This window comes from Muscardinus avellanarius (assembly GCF_963383645.1).
Source record: "Muscardinus avellanarius genome assembly, chromosome: 19".
Lineage (NCBI taxonomy): Eukaryota > Metazoa > Chordata > Mammalia > Rodentia > Gliridae > Muscardinus > Muscardinus avellanarius.
The window spans coordinates 43202134-43224304 of record NC_137805.1 but is presented as its reverse complement, the minus strand read 5'-3'; the positions used below and the strand labels follow the sequence as shown (position 1 = coordinate 43224304).

Genomic DNA, 22171 nt, shown 5'->3' with positions numbered 1-22171 from the left:
TTGTGGTAATGGGGATTAAACCCAGAGGTACCTTCAAGCTTCACCGTCAGCCCTATTTTATTTTTATTTTGAAACAGGGTCTTGCTAGGTTGAGGAGAGTCTCACTATCTACAGAGTCTGTCCTTGAACCTGCAATTTTTCTGTTTTAGCTTCCTACATACTGGCTAGAAAAATTTTAGAAATTTCATTGTAGTTGAGGCCCCCTCCTCCTGCCACTATCATTTTATTTTGGTAGTCAGGTGCCATTGAATGCCTGAATTATTGGGACTTTTTATTAAATTAAGGTCATGTAAGCCACATTTGAAGATCTCTTGACCACCAACAAAGTACTTGCATTCAAATTAATTCACTTAATCTTTTGTTTTCGTAGTACTGGGTTTGAACCCAGGGGCATTGTACCACTGAATTCCATCCCCAACCTATTTATTTATTTATTTAAGGATTGAACTCAGAGGAATTCTACCTCTGAGCTATATCCTCAGTTCCATTTTATTTCTTATTTGGAAACAGGGTCTTCCTAGGTTTCTAAGAGCCTCACCAAGTTGCTGAGACTGGTTTCTAATCTGTGATCTTCCTTCTAAGGTTTTCTTTTTTTTTATGGTACTGGAGGTGGAACCTAGGGGCTTTCTACCTCCAGGCTATACTCCCCAGACCTATTTTTTAAAATATTTTATTTGGAAACAGGGTCTCACTAAGTTGCTGAGAACCTCACTAAGTAGCTGAGGCTGGCTTCGAACCAGTGCGATCCTTCTGTCTCAGCCTCCCAAGCGCAGGGATTACAAGTGTGCAAGTGTGCACCACCATGCTCAGCTTTATTTTTATTTCTTTTTTATTTTTATTTTTTGCGGGTCTGGGGATGGAACCCAGGGGCATTCGACCTTTGAGCTACATCCCCTGCCCTATTTTATTCTCTATTTTGAGACAGGATTTCACTAAGTTGCAGAGGGCCTCACTAAGTACCTGAGGCTGTCCGCAAACCATGATCCTCTGGTCTCAGCCTCCCGAATGCTGGGATTACAAGCGTGCACCACCACGCCCGGCTTCTTCATTTTGAAACAGTTTCACTAAGTTGTAGAGGACCTCACAATTTGCTGAGGCTGGCTGCCAACCTGTGATCCTCCTATCTCAGCCTCCCAAGCACTGGGATTATAAGCATGTACCACCACACCCGACTCCCTTATTATTATTATTTTTTTTATTTTTATTTTTTGGTGGTACTGGGGTTCCTGGAAGCCCTTCTACCTCGGGGCTACACTCCCAGACCTATTTTTACAATATCATTTTGGAAACAGGGTTTCCTAAGCCAGCGCGCGGCTGGCTTCGAACCTGCGCGATCCTCCTGTCTCCGCCTCCCAAGCGCGGGGATTACTAAGCGTGCGCCACCACGCCCGGCTTATTATTTTTTTTTAATTGGAGATTGACCAGAGGTATTCTACCTCCAAGTTACACCCTGACTCTTTATTTTTATTATGAAATAGGGTCTTGCTAAGTTGCTGAGAGGCTCACTAAGTTGCTAAGGCTGCCTGCAAACATGTGATCCTCCTGTCTCAGTCTCCCAAGTACTGAGATTACAGGTGTGTACCTGGCTTTCACTTGATTTTTATAAAACTTGTTGGTGGCAGATAGATGACTGCCCAGTTTCTTTTTTCTTTTTTTTCTTTTGGTGGTACTGGGGATTGAACTCAGCAGCATTCCACCTTCGAGCTACATCCCCAGCCTGATTTTATTTCTCATTTGGAAACAGGGTCTCACTAAGTTGATGAGAGTCTCACTACTTGCTGAGGCTGGACTTGAACCTGCGATCCTCCTATCTCAGCCTCCCAAGCGCTGGGATTATAGGCATGTATCACCCACCCAGCTCAGCCCAGTTTCTAAGAAAAGAAGCAGGAACAAAGCTGATTCAGTAAACTGTTTCAGCCGTACAGCTGATCAACAACTACATTCAGTCCCACTTGCTCTGTATACAGTGGAGTTCTCTAGAGGTAGTCTCCTAAGAGACTATTTACATTCCCTGTTGCTTGGCAAATGTGGCATGTGGCCAGATGGCCCTGGTGGGAGCTGTTGTCCTTGGGAGAGAGTTTGGTAACTGAGGAGGCCTGTGGTGCTGCCAGTTACCCTGTTTGCCCTTCCCCGTTTGCCCTCCCAACAGAAGCAGGGAGCATCCCGATCTGCAGCTGTGGTGCCAGCCTTGGAAACAACACTCAGGGGAGGGCAGAGCCCACTCCAGACACATCCACAGCATGGATACCAGGAGCAAGGAGGAAGCCCCCAGCTATAGAACTTTGAATGGGCTGGTGGAGAAGCCCCTGCCCCTGCCTCGGTCTGCAGAGGAGTCCTACATCACCAGTGAGCACTGCTACCAGAAGCCTCGCGCCTATTACCCTGCTGTGGAGCAGAAGCTGGTGGTGGAGACACGGGGCTCCGCCCTCGATGATGCAGTCAACCCTCTTCGTGAGAATGGTGATGATTCCCTCTCGTCTCGCCTAGGCTGGCCTCTTGACCAAGATAGGAGCAGAGGGGACAGTGACCCCAACCCCAGCTCCCCAAAGGTATTTATGTGCCTTGCTTCTTCTCGTTCTCCATTCAGACCCGAGTGCTTGTAAGTTCTTTTCCTAGGGTTGAATGTTCCATGGATGATATTTTCTTTGTGTGTATGTGTGTGATGTTGGGAATTGAACCCAGGAATATTCTACCTCTAAGCCACACTCTCAGCCCAATTTTTATTTATTAATTATTTATTTACTTTGTGGTACTGGGAATTGAACCCAGGGACATTTCACCTCTGAGCCCTATTTTATTTTTTTATTTTGCAACAGGGTCTTACTAGGTTGATAAGACTCTCACTACTTGCTAACGCTGTCCTTGAACCTGCAATCCACCTGTCTCAGCCTCCCAAATTCTGGGATTACAATTGTATACAACCATACTCAGCTATATTTTTTTATTTTGAAATGGGATCTAAGTTGAAGAAGGCCTCGCTAAGTTGCAGAGGCTGGCCATGAACTGTGATTCTCCTAACTCAGCCTCTCACATGCTGGGATTACAAGGATGTACCACCATGCCTGGCTTGGAAGGTATTTCTTGATATACTTTATTTAAATTTGCTTATCATTTTTCATCTGCTAAAATTGGGTGCAAAGCCAGGAAATCCACTTAAGCCAAGGATCTTTGGGTCCAGGAAACCCAAAAAAATGGCATAGGCAATGGGGTTATACGGTGGAAAGGTAAGAGGTAACAAGGAGAAAAGGTTGGTTAAAACTTGAAGAAAATGAGCCAGGTGTGATGGTGCATGCTTGTAATCCCAGTGCTTGAGAGGCTGAGACAGGAAGATTGCCAAGTTCAAGGCCAGCCTCAGCTAAGTGAGGCCTTCTGCAACTTAGTGAGACCCTGTTTTAAAATAAATAATAAAAATAGGGCTAGGAGTGTAGCGCAGAGGTAGAATGTCCCTGGGTTCCATCCCCAGTATTACAAAAATAAACGAAGAAAATGAAACTTGAATTGGAAAAAAAATTTATGAGAGAGAGCGTTTGTGTGTGTGTGTGTGTGTGTGTGTGTGTGTGTGTGTGTGTGTACGTACGCACGTGTACATGTACACTGGGGATTGAGTCCAGGGGCATTCTACCTTCAAGCTACATGTCCAGCCATATTTTATTTTTATTTTTATTTTGAAACAGAGTCACACTAAGTTGCAGAAGGCCTCACTAGGTTACTGAGGCTGGCCACAAACCTGTGATTCTCCTGTGTCAGCTTTCTAAGTACTGGGATTACAAGTGTGCACCACCACACCTGGTTGAACATTGTTTTCTTTCTTTCTCTCTCTCTCTTCCTCCCTCCCTTCCTTCCTTTATTTCTCTTTCTTTCTTTCTTTCTTTCTTTCTTTCTTTCTTTCTTTTTTTTTCTTTCTTTTTGTGGTACTGGTGTTCCTGGAAGCCCTTCTACCTCTGGGCTACACTCCCAGACCTATTTTATACTTTTTTTATTTTTGGAAACAGGGTCTCTTAAGCCAGCACGGCTGGCTTCAAACCGGCGCAATCCTCCTGTCTCCACCTCCCAAACGCGGGGATTGCAAGCGTGCGCCACCGCGCCCGGCTCTTTTTCTTAATGCTACTGGGATTGAACCCAGAGGCATTCTACCTCCAAACTACACTCTTAGCCCGATTTTATTTCTTATTTAGAAACAGAGTCTTAGCTGGGCATGGTGGCCCATGCTTGTATTCCCAACATTTGGGAGGCTGAGATAGGAGGATTCAGTTTCACCGCCAGCCTCAGCTACTTAGTGAGGCCCTTTGCAACTCAGTGAGACCCTGTTTCAAAATAAAGAATAAAAAAATAGGGATGGGGATTTTTTATATTTTATTTGGAAACAGTCTCACTAAGTTGCAGAGAGCCTCACTCAGTATCTGAGGTTGGCTTCGAACCTGTGTGATCCTCCTGTCTCAGCCTCCCAAGCGCAGGGATTACAAGCATGCGCCACCACGCCCGGCTTTTATTCTTTATTTTGAAACAGGGTTTCACTATGTTATAGAGGGCCTTACTAAGTGGCTGAGGCTGCCCATGAACCACAATCCTCCAGTCTCAGCCTCCTGCATGCTGGGCTTATAAGTGTGTGCTACCATGCCTGGCTTCTATTTCATGTCAAATGAATGAATGAATGAATGAATGAATGAGAGGTTGAGATATCAAACTCCAAAAATTTTTGTAATTTTGTGGACTGTGCAGGTTTTCTGCTACATAATACAAGCCAAGCATGGTGCTACATACCTGTAATCCCAGTACTTGTGAGGCCGAGTAGGATCAGGAGGATCCCAGGTTTGAGGACAGCCTCAGCAACTTAGTGAGGCTGTTTCAAGATATAAAATAAAATAGGGTGGGGTGTAGCTCAGAGGTAGAATGCCTCTGGGTTCAATCCCTAGTACAATGAATTAATTAATTAAGAAGGTCCGGGGGTGTAGCTCAGCAGTTAGAGTGCCTCTGGGTTTAATTCCTAGTACAAACAAAACAAAATCCAGAAAATATCTGTCTTGAGCAAGGCAACCAGGAATAAACATCTCTGTCAGTAATTGTAAGCTAACTGTAAGCCATTACCTTATCCTATTTTAACCTCATGAGCCTTCAATGTGGATTATAGTACCTCCATCTTTTCATTGAGGGAATGAAAGCTCAGAGTGAGGAACTGAAACTCACAGTTTCAGCAAGAGACAGAGCCAGCCCTGTCCAAATGAGTGAGTCCTACATCATACTGGGACATTGGGCTGGCCGAAGAAAGCCTCTGCTGGGCTCCTGAGCCACAGAGGCAGCATTGGTGCAGTGCGTGGGCTTTCCACCCAGCACCTGTTTGGGAAGGAGGAAAGGGAGATGGGGTTTAGATTATTCACATGGCAAATGTGTAATCAGAGGGTTGCAAACACTGGCTAGTGGGAAAAGGGGCTAGGGGCTCTCTCCACTCAACTGAAATGTCATTGCTCCTTTAGGTGAGGGAATGTGTCTCCAAAAAGGTCCTACCAGATGAAGCCCCTGCTCGGAAGCTGCTGGACAGAGGTGGAGAGGGGCTGTTGAGCTCCCAGCACCAGTGGCAGTTTAACCTGCTGACGCACGTGGAATCCCTTCAGGATGAAGTCACGCATAGAATGGACTCCATTGAGAAGGAGTTGGACGGTAGGGCTTCTCCTCTGGCCCCCTGCCCATTAGCAGGCACTCTGCTCCTCCTCCCAGTGAGCTGTTTTCTGGGTTTTTGTGTTGTTTTTCTGAAACAGGGTCTGTGTTTGCCCAGGCTGGTCTTGAACTCACGGACTCAAGTGTTCCTTTTTTCTTGGTTCCCACAATCTGTCTATCCAGGGACAGCAAGATCCATACCTCTTTTTTTCACCCTTACTCTACCTTTATTCTTCCTTCAAGGTGGATAAACCTTATATTAATTTTTATTTGACACATATAAAGTTTGATGATGTCGGGGTCTTACTCATGTGTCTAATTCTTCCTGCAGAGGCAAGTCTGTAGGGCCGTGGGTATAGAGGGTAGATTGTGGGAAGCCCTGGGGTTAATCCCCAGCACTACATAAACAAAACAGAGACACAGATAAAGAAGAAAAGCAGCTGGACTCTGCTTGCAGAAAAATCGTAATCTGAACCATTCTTTTTTTTTTCTGGGGATTGAACTCAGGGGTGGTCTACCTCTCAGCTACATCCCCAGCCCTATTTTATTTTTTATTTTGAAACAGTTTCCCTGGGTTGCTGAGAATCTTGCTGTGTTGTTGAGACTCCTCAAATCTGTGATCCTCCTACAGCCAATCTCTTGTGTGTATATGGTTTTCGGGATTGAGCCTGGGGGCTCTGTCTCTGAGCCATACCCTCAGCCCTATTTTTTAGTTTAATTTTGAAACAGGTTCCCTCTAGGTTGATGAGTCTCATTATTTGCTGAGGCTGGCCTCGAACCTGCACTCTTTCTGTCTCAGCCTCCCAAGTATAGGGATTACAAGTGTGTGTCACTTTACCCAGCTATTCTTGATCTTTACTAACAATGTTTTGTGGAAAATTAAAATTTTGGCTTGATTTTTTTTTTTTTTTTTTTTTTTTTTTTTTTTGGTGGTACTGGGGGTGGAACCCAGAGGCTTTTTATCTCCGGGCTATACTTTCTACCTCCGGGCTATACTCTTTTTTATATTTTATTTGGAAACAGGGTCTCACTAAGTTGCTGAGAGCCTCACTAAGTAGCTGAGGCTGGTTTCGAACCGTGTGATCCTCCTGTCTCAGCCTCCCAAGTGCGGGGATTACAAGCGTGCGCCACCACGCCCAGCTTGGCTGGATTTTTTTTTTTTTTTTTTTGGTGGTACTGGGGTTCCTGGAAGCCCTTCAACCTCCGGGTTACACTCCCAGACCTATTTTTTTATATTTTTGAAACAGGGTCTCGTAAGCCAGCGCGGCTGGCTTCGAACCTGCGCGATCCTCCTGTCTCCACCTCCCAAGCGCGGGGATTACAAGCGTGCACCACCACACCCGGCTTGGCTGGATTTTTTTTAGGATATTTGAGAATGTATCTGAAAAGCCTTTCATATCTAACCTTTTATAGAATCCAAAATGAAGCCAGGCATGGTGGCACACACTTGCAATTCCAGTTACTCAGGAGGCTGAGACAGGAGGATCCCAAGTTTATGGCCAGCTTCTGGAACTTAGTGAGTCTCTCAGCAACTTGGTGTGACCCTGTGTCCAAATAAAAAATAAAATAGGGCCAAGCATGGTGGCACACGCTTGTAATCCCCAGTACTTGGGAGGCTGAGACAGGAAGACCACAGGTTCACAGCCAGCCTCAGCTACTTAGTGAGGCCTTCTACAATTTAGTGAGAACTGTTTCAAAATAAAGAATAAAAAATAGGACTGGAGGTGTATCTTGGAGGTAAAATGGCCCTGGGTTCCATCCCCAGTATTGCCAAATACATACATACATATGACTGGGGGATTGGCTTTGGAGGTAGAATCCACTAGGTTTAATCTCCAGTAATACACACACGTAGATCTAAAATGAAACCTTCTCTTTAGCCAGTAGAGATTTAGGCACTCATCTAAGTATCCATGCAGGGATTTTTCACAGATTTTGGTGGTAATAGACAGGCCTGGAGGACTGAACTTGTGATGATGACATAATCAACTTCTTGATCCCCAGGAAGTTGCCAATTTGGGGGGGGGTTGCTTTATAAAAAATAAATATTTTGGGGGCAACTGAGACAGGAGAATCGCACAGGTTCGAATCCAGTCTCAGCACTTAGTGAGGCTCTCAGCAACTTAGTGAGACCCTGTGTCCAAATAAAGTATAAAATAGGTCTGGGAGGATAGCCCAGAGGTAGAAAGCCTCTGGGTTCTACCCTCAGTACCACCAAAAAAAAAAAAAAAATTAATAATAATAATAATAATTAAAATTTTGTTTTGTTTCTTTGTTTTTGCCAATTTTGGTTTTAAAGATAAAATTCTTTCTTATTTTTTTGAATATTTTCATTTTAAGAATGGAGCCTAATTGCTGGGCATTGTAGTGCCTGTAATTTCAGCTATTTAGAGGTTGAGGCAGGAGGATTATAAATTGGAAGTCAGCTTAGCCAATTTAGCAAGTCCCTGTCTCTAAAAGATAAAAAGGCTTATGGATATAGCTTAGTGGTAGAGTACCCCTTGGTTCAAGTCCAAGTATGTATAAATGAATGAATGAATGAATGAATAAATGAATGAATAAATGAATGAATAAATGAATGAATAAATAAATGAATAAGAACAGAAGAAAATGAGTGGTTAGAGCACTCCTAGGTTCAATCCCCAGTACTTATTTGGTGGCACTTGTCTATGATCCCAGTACAATGGGCAGCTGAGACTGGGGAAACATAGGTTCTAAGACCAATGTGGTAGCTTAACAAGACTGTTTCAAAATGAAAACTAAGCCATGTATGGAGGCACATGCCTATAATCCCAGTACTTGGGAGGCTTAGACGGGAGGATCACAGGTTGGAAGCCAGCTTCAGCAGTTTAGCGAGACCCTATTTCCAAATAAAAAATAAGAGCCTCAGCCAGGCATGGTGAAGCACACTTGTAATTCCCAGTACTTGGAAGGTTAAGACTAGAAGATCACAGGTTCAAGGATAGCCTCAGCAAGTACTGAGACTCTCAACCTAGTGAGATCCTGTTTCAAAATAAAAACAAAAGCTGAGTATGGGGGCAGGTTTTTAATCTCAGTACTTTGGAAACTGAGACAGGAGGATTTCAGGTTCCCAGCCACCCTGAGCTATTAGTGAGACACTGTTTCAAAATAAAGAACAAGTAATAGGGCTGAGGGTATAGCTTAGAGGTAGAATGCCCCTGGGTTCCACTTCCAGTACTGCAAAAAAACAAAGACTCATATATCCTAAAAACTCAAGAGCCTCAATGAGGCTCTCAGCAACTTAGCGAGACTCTCTTTCCAAATAAAAAAATAAAATATGGATGGAGGTATTTCCTGGAGGTAAAAGGCCCCTTGGTTTCACCCCTAGTACCAAATAAATTAATAAATAGGGCTGGGGCTGTAGCTCAGAGGTAGAATGCACCTGAGTTCAATATCTAGTACCACAAAAACAACAACAAAAGAGCCCAAAGAGGAAATAAATGTTCTGTCTGAGGAGGATTCAGGTGATAGACTAGGATGACTTCAATTAAGCGTATAAAACATACATGAAATAACTCACAGAAAGATGCCAGCCTCTACAATTAGGGTCATGGGGTGTGGCCAATAGGCCTTTGTGAAGGGGGCCGTTCCAGGGGAGGGGAGTGGTGACAGGAAGCCTCCCTGAACTCTGGGACTGATCCAGACCTCAGTTCCAGTGAGAGGAAGATTCGAGGTGGACAGGGCGAGCCCTGGATGGGTTAGGAAGGCTGAGGGACAGACCCTTGACCTCCGTGTCCTTGAGCGTATGTCCTGAGCCTGATAACCACATCTGGAAGGGTGTTTCTGTCTCTTTTATTTAGAAGACTTTTCTTGGGCTCCTTAGAATTGTAACAGATGCCCCTATCTGTGAAAAACTAGCTGAGAAGATTGAATGCCAGATTGGAAATTGTAGGTGTTAAGAGAATCACAGACGTGGCTCTGGGTCCCCGAGTGGAGGCTTAGCTCCATGGAAACGAGGTCAATGAGCAACTGTTACCAGAGCAACAGTTCAGGGCAGAGCTGAGCCTGTGCAGACCTCATATTTCTCCAGCCCCGGGCTTACTGAGGCAGTGTGGCAAGGGGCCCGGGCTCCCTCTGGCCTCCCAGAGGACCTCTTGTGTGTCTTGCTGACCTGTGGCCCACCTGCTCTCCCTCGTTCTAATAGTCCGGAACTGAGAGGCATCAAGGGCACATGGAAATCGATGATAGAGCTGAAGGATTTCATTTAGGTAAACAGACTTTCACATTGTAAGATTCATCAGAGTCAAATCTTCAGTTCATTATGAAAGATAATTAAATCATCCCACTTCCTGAAATCAAAGCCACGGTAAATGCTTAAGGGAGTATGTGAGACCACAGTACCCTGAACACAGGCCAGGGCTGGGGTACAGAATTGGGCTTGTATTCCTAAGGAGTAGCTTGTAGGGAATAGAGGACTTAGCAGGGTGGAGAAGAAAGGTAGGGCATGCTGAGGAACAGAGGGAATTGTGTGGCGCCAACGGGCTGCTTGAGGAACAGGCACGGGGAGGGTTTTCTTTCTACTCTACAGGGTCTAGAAGGTGCTCAGTACAAATTGGTGGATGGCCTAGAAAGGTTACAGGCCGGCCGAGTAAGCACAGGCTGGCTCTTGTCCCAGGTGCAGTTTCCCAGATGGCCTCTCCGTGAATGCCAGAGCATCGGGGTAGATTAGGGAAGAACAAGCATCTCTCTGCAAAGAAGTCCCTGCACTCACAGCAAGATAGCTTTCTAGACAGTGAGTGAATTACAGCGAATACAGTGAATTACAGTGAATCCAGTCTATATTAGTATATAGACATTTTACATTAAATACCGTGGGAGGGGTAGCACTGGGGATTGAACCCAGAGGCATTCTACCTCCAAGCTACACCCCCAGCCCTATTTTTTTTTTTTTTAATTTTATAAACACTGGGTTAGTAAGAGTCTCACTAGCCAAGCATGGTGGTACACACTTGTAATCCCAGCATTTGGGAGGCTGAGACAAGAGGATCACCGTTCACGGGCAGCCTCAACTACTTTGCAACTCAGTGTGACCCTGTTTCAAAATCAAGAATAAAAAATAGGGCTGGAGTTGTAGCTCAGAGTAAGAATGCTCCTGGGTTCCATCTCTAGTACCTCCAAAGGGAAGAAAAAAAAAAAAAAGTCTACCTGCTGAGGCTGTCCTCAAACCTGCAATCTTCCTGTCTCAGTCTCCTAAATATTGGGATTTCAAGTATGCGCCACAATGCCCAGCCTTACATTAAATACTTAAAGGGAGCCGGGCATGGTGGTGCACACTTATAATCCCAGCATTTGGGAGGCTGAAACAGGAGATTGCAGTTTGCGGACATCCTCAGCTATTTAGTGAGGCCCTTTGCAACTCAGTGAGATCCTGTTTCAAAATAAAAAAATGAAAGATAGGGGTGTAATTTGGAAGTAGAATGCCCCTGGGTTCTATCCATAGTACTGCAAAAATAAAAATATACTTAAAGGGAGAAATAAGAGTATTTTATATAAACAATAATTATGCATCAGTAATATGAAGCAAATCAGAATTGATGGTGATAAAGCAGTCCTTCTCAGGTCCCTGCAGATTTTCTTTCTTGATAGAAGGCTAACCTACAGTGCTCTCTTAATTTCCAGCATGGGAAGCTCTAGAGAGTAGGCAGTGACTCTGAGAACCAGGGGCTCTTTAAAGCCCTAGACTCCTGTCTAATGCAGGAGCCACTAGCAGTGGACGGCTATTTAATTAAAATTAAATAAGACTTAAAATTCAATTCTTCAGTTGCACTAGCCACGTTTCAAGTCTAACAGGTGTGGCCAGTGGCTTCTGTGTTGGACAGCAGAGATGTGGGTCCTTTCCATTGTCATAGAGAGTTCTTTTGGTCTGCTCTGCTGTCAGTCAGTCTGTCCCAAGAGTGTTGCTTTTTGGGGGAGGTGTCGCAACACTGGCTGAAATGGCCTTCCCTCTACTTCCCCATGGTCAGATGGGATAACAAGCGGAGACTCTTGCCGGGGTTCTTGCAGATCGAGTGTTGGGAGCTCACTGGTCCTCTCTTTTTGTGTTGGCAGTGCTGGAGAGCTGGCTGGACTACACTGGGGAGCTGGAGCCCCCAGAGCCGCTGGCCAGGCTTCCACAGCTGAAGCATTGCATTAAGCAGCTGCTGATGGACCTGGGCAAGGTGCAGCAGATTGCCCTCTGCTGCTCAACATGAAACATAGAACCCGAGACTAATGGGGCACAATCCAGGCACCTGCAGGAGGAGCTTCGCATATTTAAATAAATAAACCTAGCATGCCGAATGCACGTGACACTGTCTGACTTCAGGGATCTGGCCAGGAAGGAATGTGATGGACGGTGGACAAAGAGGCCATTTTGGCTCCTGGAGGGCAGGGCACTCTGATCTGGAAGCCTACCAAGAAGGTAGCAAGTACACTCTTAGGATTCCCTTCTGTGCACATCGTTGAATGAAGAGCGTCTTTTTTGCACAAACTTCACTTGAAATCGTGCCACTGATGATAAATGGAATGAGAGCCAAAATTGTTGGAAAATAGTTGTAAATTCAATTTGCAGTTTATTTAATTGATTTTTTCTGTCAGGTTGAGGCACATGCCAAACCTTTTGGTTTCTGCCTGGCACGGTGTTTAGGCAACAGGTATCATTCTCATTTTCCAGCTTCTCGGGAATGTTGGGACTTCGCTGTGCTGTGGAGGTTGGGAAGCAGAGGCCTCGGCGGCCCTGTCTTCTCCTCAGGACTCTTCCCTCTTCTCACCACATCTCTTGCATGACCTCATGGTATGGGGGCGAGTTTTATATGCTTTTCACCCCAGAGTTGGCTGGATCGAGGCTTTTGTTGCAGAGCCGGTACAGCTGGTGAAGGGACTAGAACCTTGCTGTAATGAGGATCTAGGAGGAATTCCAAACTGAAGCAGGCAGGGTCTGGAAACCCAAAGGACAGCATTTTCTACCTACTTCTTAATAGTGACAGCTTCCCGGTTTTATTTAAAGTCCAAAAAAGTTTCCCAAAATCTTGAACTCTTTCACTGTAAAAATTTGTTACAAAGAATGTGGCGTGGGGAATCGCCTTCTTTTATATCGCCAATGAACCTGAGATTGTTTATTACCGCGTTTATCCTTCCCTGAAAGCTGTCTTCAGAATTGTTACTATACTTTAAACTTTAAAATTTCCTGTTTATTACTCTGTGAGATCAGGTGATTATGCTGCTTAAGGTCCAGGTACTACCTATTTGTACCTTTTGAGACAATATATGTGTTAACTTTTGCAGGTTCCGGTTGCACGTGTAATTGCTGTATTTTGTTTTTCCTTACTAGGCAGAGTTAAAATGTTCCATGCTTTGAGGGGTGACCCATTTCACTCATTTTCTTATCACTAAAGGCAAAAATCAAAGCACAGTTGTCCATTAACACAAGTTAATTATGGGTTTATGAATCTGTAATGTTATATGCTGCAAATATTTACTATGTAAACGTGAAGTAGCCAATATCTCAACAGCAATGACAGTATCTCCAGAAACCTTTGAAATGATTCATTTTAAGGCGCAGGTCATTGTGGTAATGAATTTAGGCCTCTGTAACTAAGATGTTCCAGGGAATGTTTTGTGTAGTGATTTGTTCACCATTTGATATAAAATGAATTATAGGATAAGTTGACCTGGTTGACCCATGTAGCTGATTATCAAAGGGAATACATGCGGCTGTAACATCTGGAACCGAGCAGATAGAATTCCTCAATAAGAGGTCGCTTCCCACAGCTCACATCGGTGTTTCTGGTGTGGGAAGAATGCTTATAGCTGCATTTTAAGACATGTCTGATGCTTGTCTGAAAAGAGAACAGAATGATTTTTTTTTATTGTTACAATTGTGAGTTAGCATTTTTTTAACATTGAGTATGGCATCTGGGGAAGCTGTAATTTTTAAGGTAATCAATTTTGTGTCTTGTTCAAAGAGAAAAAAAGAAGTTGAATTACCCTAGTTTTGCCAAATGGCCATTATGAGTTTATCATTTAGGTTTTATAAAGGAAATAATCTGGTTTTCACTCATTTTGAATTTGAATTTTGTTCTTAGGGAAGCAAGAACCCCCGAATTCTGATAACCTCAATGTGCTTCCCTAACTAAAGCCATGTGGAGGGGCTCCAGTCCCAATTCCTGGGTCAACGTAAATTAACCCCAAGTTGGAGCACTGGAAACTTATTTGCAAACATTGCTGATACCAGTTAGAAATATGTGCACTACCTAAGTTTTGTCTTTTGAGAAAAACTATCCACCTACAAAAAACAACTGCCTTGATAAAAAGACTTCCGGTTTGACTAATTTTGCTTGAGTGAATTTATGCAAGGTGGATTCTTGATGAGCCAACACTGCACTGTGGATACATCTGTCTATGTTTACGGCTGTTAGAACAGAGGGCGTTGTATATAGAAACGTTGCTTTGGAGCAATATTTGCAAAACATGCAAACTCCTGTATCTGTATTGGAAAAAATAAAACAGATCTTGTTGCTTTGTTTCAGTCACAAATTACTGAATTATAAAGTTCTTATCCTATTTTTTTTTTTTTTTTTTTTTTTTTTTTGCGGGTTTGGGGATGGAACCCAGGGGCATTCGACCTCTGAGCTACACTCCCTGCTTTATTTATTTATTCTTTATTTTAAAACCGGGTCTCACTGAGTTGCAGAGGGCCTCACTAAGTAGCTGAGGCTGTCCACGAACCGCGATCCTCTGGTCTCAGCCTCCCAAATGCTGGGATTACAAGCGTGCGCCACCACGCCCGGCTCTTATCCTATTTTAAATATGTTTTCATCTTTTTTGTGTGTGTGTGGTACTGGGGTTCCTGGAAACCTTTCTACCTCTGGGCTACACTCCCAGACATACACATACATACATACATACATACATATATATGTATATGTATATATGTATTTTTTTTTTTAAACAGGGTCTCTTAAGCCAGAGAGGCTGGCTTCAAACCTGCGCGATCCTCCTGTCTTCGCCTCCCAAGCACGGGGATTACAAGCTTGTGCCACCACGCCCGGCTGTTTTAATCTTCTGTAAGCTGGATATGGTGGTGTACAGTTGTAATTCAAATACTTGAGAGGCTGAGAGAGAAGGATCACAGCCAGCCTTAGCTACTTAATGAGACCCTTCACAACCTAGTGAGACTGTTTCAAAAATAAAGAATAGAGCTTGGAAGCTGAATGCCCAGTTCCATTCCCAGTGACACACACACACACACACACACTCCTGTAACCATATCTGCTTTATTTATGTAGGGTGTTGGGGGGCAGTGAAGGTTGAATCCTGGGGCATTTTTTATTTTGAAACAATTTGCCAACTTTTTGAGGCTGTCCTGAAACCTGTAGTCTCCCGTCTTTATTCTCTCAAGTACTGGAATTACAGACATCCATCACCACCTGTGCTTTTTTATGTATTTATTTTTGTGTGTGTAGTACTGAAGATTGAACCCAGGGGCACTCTACTTCTAAGTTGCATCCCCAGCCCTTTTTTAAAATTTTTGAAACAAGTTCTCAGTAGGTTGAGTCTTCACATGTTGCCTGAGGCTCTCCATGAACATGTGACCATCATGTCTCAGCATCCCAAGTACTGGGGCTACGGGCATGGAATACCACACCCAGCTTTTTTCATGGCGGGGTGGGGGTTTACTGGGGATAGAACCCAGGGGCATTTAACCTCTGAGCGACACTCCCAGCCCTATTTTTTATTTTTATTTTGAAGCAGGGCCTCGCTGAGTTGCAAAGGACCTCAACGAAGTGTCTGAGGACATCTGTCATCCTCTGGTCTCAGCCTCGCAAATGCTGGGATTACAAGCGTGCATCATCTGGCCTGGCTTTGCTTTTATCTTTTTTTTATTTTGGTGGTACTCGGGTTCCTGGAAACCCTTCTACCTCCGGGCTCCACTCCCAGACCTAGTTTTTAAAATATTTTTATTTGGAAACAGGGTCTCTTAAGCCAGTGCGGCTGGCTTCAAACCTGCACGATTCTCCCGTTTCCGCCTCCCAAGTGCAGGGATTACAAGTGTGCAAGCCCCCCCCCCCACACCGCTGCTTTTATTTTTTTATTATCCTTTTTTTTTTTTTGTGGGTCTGGGGGTGGAACCCAGGGGCATTCGACCTCCGAGCTATACCCCCTGCCCTACTTTTCATTCTTTATTTTTGAAACCGGGTCTCACTGAGTTGCAGAGGGCCTCACTAGGTAGCTGAGGCTGTCCGGGATCCTCCTGTCTCAGCCTCCCGAATGCTGGGATTACAAGTGTGTGCCACCACGTCTGCTCCCCCCCCCCCTTTTATCTTTTAAACACATCTTTTGTAGGGAGGTAGATACAAACACTGCCAAGAAATTCCAAGAAAATGTACAAAAAAAAATTTATTGTTTTGCAGTACTGGGGATGGAACCCAGGGGCATTCTACCTCCCAGCGACATCCCCAGCCCTATTTTTTATTCTTTTATTTTGAAACAGGGTCACACTGAGTTGTGGAGGGCCTCACCAAAATGGGGCTGCAATTCTCCTGTATCAGCCTCCCAAATGCTGGCATTACAAGCGTGCATCGCCATACGTGCCTCAAAATTCTTTTTTAATAATAGTTTGTAATATTCAAAAACAATGCCACCCCCCAATCATCTTGATCAGTTTGTGGTATGAGCTGCAGACATATTTTGATTACTGGGAACAGCACAAGATAGGCTTGTCCTTTCTTAGGTCCAATTAGATGGTATCTTCTGCAAGCAGGATTGTTCCACAACCAACCCAAACTTCCAATGACTCCACCTAGCTCCTCCTGGGTGGGCCAAAGCCTCACCAGGCTTCTAGATTTTATTACTTGCCAACTGAAAGGCAAGCAGTAAAACACTTCGTATTAAAATAGCCCACTAAGTTGGGCCTTTTGGGAAGCCTGGAGGGCGGGTGGGGCAAGTTGGTAGCTGTATTGGCACAAGGCAGCCAGTGAAGTGAGCACTTAACTGATTCAGCTATTTTGCCTGCTGGATTCCACAACCACGACGCATTGCTATCCATCTTTTAACGTAGGGAAATAAACTGAGATTACAGTCTTGGTAAGAGGCAGAGGAGAAACGAAAGACTGCTGAAATCTTCATGACATAGCCTCCCACTAAATAAAGGAAACTCAAGTGGGTCGTTGGGAGTCCAGCAGAAAAACTTCACAGATGTGGGGAAGCACAGCCGTAGTCTTAAACCAACATGAAGGACCTCACCATAGCCAAGAGAGGCCCAGGAAGCGGCCAATGCTTCATTCCCACGGGCTTCCAACTTCCTTTCACCACCAGCCAGAAAGGAGGTGGGAATCAGCTTGGTAGGTCAAACCCCAACACAGGACGAAAGAAAAAGACACGCCAGGCCACAAGAACTGTTAGAATCGTTTTTCATTAACACGGGGTGGGATGCCGGGCTCCGACCCCCGGACCCATCATGGCTCCAGTCCGAGAGAGCGCTCAGCCGGTGATGCGCACGTTCGCACGGCGCCGGACCTGCCGCGCCCGCGTCGCCTCGGGCAAGATGGCCAGCAGCTGCTCCTGCACCAGCATCTCCACGATCTGCTCCTTGGTGCGGATGTCGGGCCGCAGCCACTGGCGGGAGAGCTCCCGCAGCTGCCGGAACGCCTCCCGGGGGCCCGCGGCGTCCTGGTAGCGGAACTGCCGGAAACGCTGGCGGAAGGTCTCGGGGCCGGGCCGGGCGCCGCGCGGAGGTGCTGCGGCCTGCGCGGGCGCCGGGGCTGCGGGCGCAAGGGGCGGCTCCACGGGGGGCGCGGGCGGGGCGGCCGCCGCAGTCCGGGAGCCCGCGGAGCTGGGTTCGGGGCCGGCCTCCTCCTGCCGCTCCAGCGGCGCCGCCGGGGCGCTCCCGCGGGCTGCCGCGCTCGGCTCCGTCGCCGCCATGCCTGGCTCCGGCGTCACTCTTTGTCCCGCGGCTCCGGGCTCCGCACTGCGCCTGCGCGCGCGGCTCCCGGCGGCGGAAGGAGCCGGCGTCTCCATGGTGCCCGCGGCGCGCGCGCCGGCCCGGCCCCGGCCTCCGCACGCAGCGCCCCCCGGCGGGCGCGGGGGCTCGGAGGACCGCGCCGCGGGGCCCCCGGACGAGTACGAATCCGACTTCGAGTCTGAGTCGGAGCCCGAGTCCGAGGGGAAGTCGGCGTCCGGGTCGGGGTCGGGGTCGGAGTCGGAGTCGGGGGCGGAGTCGCGGTCCAAGTCGAAGAGGGAGAAGAAATGGGAGTCGGAGTGGAAGTCGGAGTGGGAGTGGAAGGCCGAGTTAGAGGAGAGGCTCCAGGCTTACCAGGTAGACGCCCAGGCCGGGCACCTCGCCGGGCCCGTGCTGCCTCCTCCCTGCGCGGCGGAGCCCGGGCCAATCCCACCCAGGGGCCGGCCCGCGCCCAGCAGGGCCGCGCTAGGGAGGGCTTTTTTTTTTTTTTTTTTTTTTGCTACGGGGATTCTACCTTTGAGCTGCATCCTCTTTTAATTAACTAATTAATTTTGCGGTACTGAGGATGGAACCCAGGAGTATTCTACCTCCGAGCTGTATCCCCAGCCCTATTTTTTTTTTCCCCCTGGGGATGGAACCCAGGGACATTCGACCTTCGACCTACACCCCCTGCCCTGTTTTTTATTCTTCATTTTGAAACCGGGTCTCACTGAATTGCAAAGGGCCTCACTGAGTAGCTGAGGCTGTCCACGAACCGTGATCCTCCTGTCTCAGCCTCCCGAATGCTGGGATTACAAGTGTGCGCCACCACGCCCGGCTATTTATTGATTGATTTTTGTGGTACTGGGGATGGAACCCAGGGACATTCTATCTTTGAGCTATACCCCCAGCCCTATTTTTTAAAATCGCTTTTTATTTTGAAACAGTCTCGCTGAGTTGCAGAGGGCCTCACTAAGTAGCTGAAGCTGTCCATGAACCGTGAACCTCCGGTCTCAGCCTCCCGAATGCTGGGATTACAAGCGTGTGGCACCACAGCCAGGCTCCTATTTTTTTGTTTTGAAACAGGGTTTCGCTAGGTTGATAAATGGCTGAGAGTCTCTCTGTGAGCCGTGGCTGTCCTCGAACCTCCATTTTAAAAAAGTCCTCTCAGAGCTCGGCGTGGTGGCGCACGCTTGTAATCCCAGCATTTGGGAGGCTGAGACCCGGAGAATCGCGGTTCGCAGACAGCCTCAGCTACTTAGTGAGGTCCTCTGCAACTCAGTGAGACCCGGTTTCAAAATAAAGAAGAAGAAAAAAAAAAAAAAAGTAGGACAGGGGATGTAGCTCAGAGGTCAAATGCCCCTGGGTTCCATCCCCAGACCCACAAAAAAAAAGTCCTCTCAGCCGGGTGTGGTGGCGCAGGCTTGTAATCCCCGTGCTTGGGAGGTGGAGACAGGAAGATCGAGCAGGTTCGAAGCCGGCCGCTCTGGTTTAAGAGACCCTGTTTCCAAATAAAAATATAAAATAGGCCTGGGAGTGTAGCCCGGAGGTAGATGGGTTTCCAGGAGCCCCCAATACCACCAAAATAAATAAATAAATAAACAAGGGCAGTGGCGCCCACCTTATTTTGAGAACAAAATAAAGTGTTTAAGATTCTCAACACAATGCCTAGCACAAAGTGTGTGTGTGTGTGTGTGTGTGTGTGTGTGTGTGTGTGTGTGTGTGGTGCTGGGGATTGAACACAGGGACAATCTACCTCCTAGCTAACACCACTAGCCCAATTTTACGTTTTATTTGGAAACAAGGTCTCTGGCAGGCATGGTGGCCCATGCTTGTAATCCCCGCACTTGGGAGGCTGAGACAGGAGGATCTCACAGGTTCGAAGCCAAACTCAGTTTAGTGAGGCTCTCAGCAACTTAGTGAGACCCTGTGTCCAAATAAAGTATAAAATAGGTCTGAGAGTATAGCCCAGAGGTAGAAAAGCTCCTGGGTTCTAAAAGCTGTAAATGTGTTGCCCCACTCTGCCTCTTCTCTCCTTCTCCCCTCCCCCTCTGCCCACAGCCCCAGCCCCACCCCTCCTTTATTTTGAAACAAGGCCTCGGTAAGTTGCTGAGGCTGGACTCAGACCTGTGATCCTCCTCAGCCTCAAGTACTGGAATTATAGGTGTGTGCCATCAGGACGGCTGATGCGACGTAACTAGTCCAAATTGAGACGTACGGTAATGTAAAATGCACGCGGGTCTCAGTACAAAATAGCTAGGCAATTTTTTCTATTGATTACATGCTGGAGTATAATATATTGGAGCAAATAAACAGTATTATTGAATTTAATTTCACCTGTGTCTTTTCACTTTTTAAATGAACTACTAGGAAAATTGCAGTTACATAAATGTCTTACAGTACCCCCTCCCTCCAGATTCGGAGTATGAATTGAACCCAGAAGCATTCTACTTCTGAGCCACTCCCCAGCCCTATTTATGTATTTATTGTGGCAAGAGGAATGAACCCAGAGGCGTTCCACTTCCTAGCGGAGGCATCCCCAGCCCGGTTTTTATTGTTTGTTTGCTGTACAGGGCACCCCTTGTCAGTACGCAGCTGAGCTAGTCCCAGATGTTCATCTCAGTGTGCGGCCCCAAGGTGGCTCCCGACATCTCCTTCCCTTAGTTTGTGAGAAAAGGCTAGTAATATAAATTTTGGAACTTTTAGTTTGCGAAACATCAATTGTTTCCATCTCATTTTTCAGACCACACAAATAAAAAGTAATATAACCAAGATAATCAAACCAAGCAGCCCCGTATATGAACAGAAAAATACTTAAAAGGCTTAAGACTAGAAGCACCATCAGCCAGGCTTTCTTACACTTAGCCAAAGCTGTAATTTGAGACTATAATTTTAGTATATCTAATGGAGCCTTATGAAAAGGATCGAATCCCAATAAATGATTCCTAACATGAGACCATACTGTATCATTAGCCTTGTAGGGCATCTTTGTTAAAATATTATAGTAATATTATAGTAATATTGCAAATGTTGTGACTTTTTTTCCCCCCTGTGCTGGGAATTGAACCCAAGGGCATTCTATCGCTGAGCCCCCAGCCCTATTTTTTTTATTCTTTATTTTGAAACAGGGTCTCACTACGGTGTGGAGGTCTTCACTAAGTAGCTGGGACTGGCTGCGAACTGCGATCCTCCTGTCTCAGCCTCCTGAATGCTGGGATTACAAACATGTGCCACCATGCCCGGCCTATGTATTTATATTAACAATCTTTTTTTTTTGGTGGTACTGGGGTTCCAGGAAGCCCTTCTACCTCCGGGCTACACTCCCAGACCTATTTTTACATTTTAATTTGGAAACAGGGTCTTCTTTTTTTTTTTTTTTTGGTACTGGGGTTTCTGGAAGCCCTTCTGCTTCCGGGCTACACTCCCAGACCTATTTTTTACATTTTCATTTTGGAAACAGGGTCTCCTAAGCTAGCGCGCGCGGCTGGCTTCGAACCTGCGCGATCCTCCTGTCTCTGCCTCCCAAGCACGGGGATTACAAGCGTGCGCCACCACGCCTGGTTTAACAATCCTTATTTAAAAAAAGTTTTTTTGAGCTGGGCGTGGTGGCGCAAGCCTGTAATCCCTGATCTTGGGAGGCTGAGACAGGAGGATCGCGCAGGTTCGAAGCCAGCCTCAGCTACTTAGTGAGGCTCTCAGCAACTTAGTGAGACCCTGTTTCCAAATAAAATATAAAAAAGGTCTGGGAGTATATCCCGGAGGTAGAAACCCTCTAGGTTCCACCCCCAGTACCACCAAAAAAAAAAAAATTTTTTTTTTTTTTTGCAGTACTAAGGATGGAACCCAGGGGCATTCTACCTCTGAGCTACACTCCCAGCCCTGTTTTTATTTTGAAATAGGATCTTACTGGGTTGCAAAGAGCCTCACTAAGTAGCTGAGGCTGTCTGCGAACTGCGATCCTCCTGTCTCAGCCTCCCAAGCGCTGGGATTACAAATGTGTCCCACCATGTTAATAACCCTTATAATTGGAATGAAATTTAGAATTTACTGTTTATTAAGATAACTATATATTTATTAGGTTAACAGCATTGACAAAAATTAAAGAATAGCTCTAGACCTTTTATAAATTTAGAGAATAGTGTTGATTAGAAACAGAATTATAACCGAGCGTGGTGGTGCACACTTGTAATCCCAGAGCTTGGGAGGCTGAGACAGGAGATCGCACAGTTTGGAAGCCAGCCTCAGCTACTTAGTGAGGCTCTCAGCAATTTAGTTAGACCCTGTTTCAAAATAAAATACAAAATAGGTCTGGGGGTGTAGCCCAGAGGTTGAAGGCCCCTGGGTTTCATCCCCAGTATCACACACACACATACACACAAATAGAAACAGAATTATAGCCGGGCGTGGTGGCGCACGCTTGTAATCCCCGCGCTTGGGAGGCAGAGACAGGAGGATCGCGCAGGTTCGAAGCCAGCCGTGCACGCTGGCTTAGGAGACCCTGTTTCCAAATAAAAATGTAAAAATTGGTCTGGGAGTGTAGCCCAGAGGTAGAAGGGCTTCCAGGAACCCCAGTACCACCAA

The 22171-nt window shown here is 46.1% G+C and overlaps 2 protein-coding genes across 2 annotated transcripts in view; one reads left to right on the top strand and one right to left on the bottom strand.

Moving 5' to 3' along the window:
* Positions 1 to 11864, top strand: part of PHF20 (PHD finger protein 20) — a gene marked incomplete at both ends in the record, with an annotated part of 90448 nt that extends 78584 nt beyond the window's left edge. The window contains 3 exons of the mRNA XM_080716406.1: positions 2150 to 2549; positions 5472 to 5655; positions 11722 to 11864. Coding sequence (XP_080572532.1) covers positions 2150 to 2549; positions 5472 to 5655; positions 11722 to 11864 — 727 coding nt within the window. The remainder of the gene's footprint in view (positions 1 to 2149; positions 2550 to 5471; positions 5656 to 11721) is intronic.
* Positions 11865 to 17133: 5269 nt separating this feature from the next.
* On the bottom strand, positions 17134 to 17574 carry SCAND1 (SCAN domain containing 1; the record flags this gene model as incomplete). The annotated part of the gene is made up of 1 exon (XM_080716191.1): positions 17134 to 17574. One exon carries the CDS (start codon positions 17572 to 17574, stop codon positions 17134 to 17136), a length of 441 nt encoding a protein of 146 aa, XP_080572317.1.
* Between the last annotated feature and the right edge of the window lie 4597 nt (positions 17575 to 22171).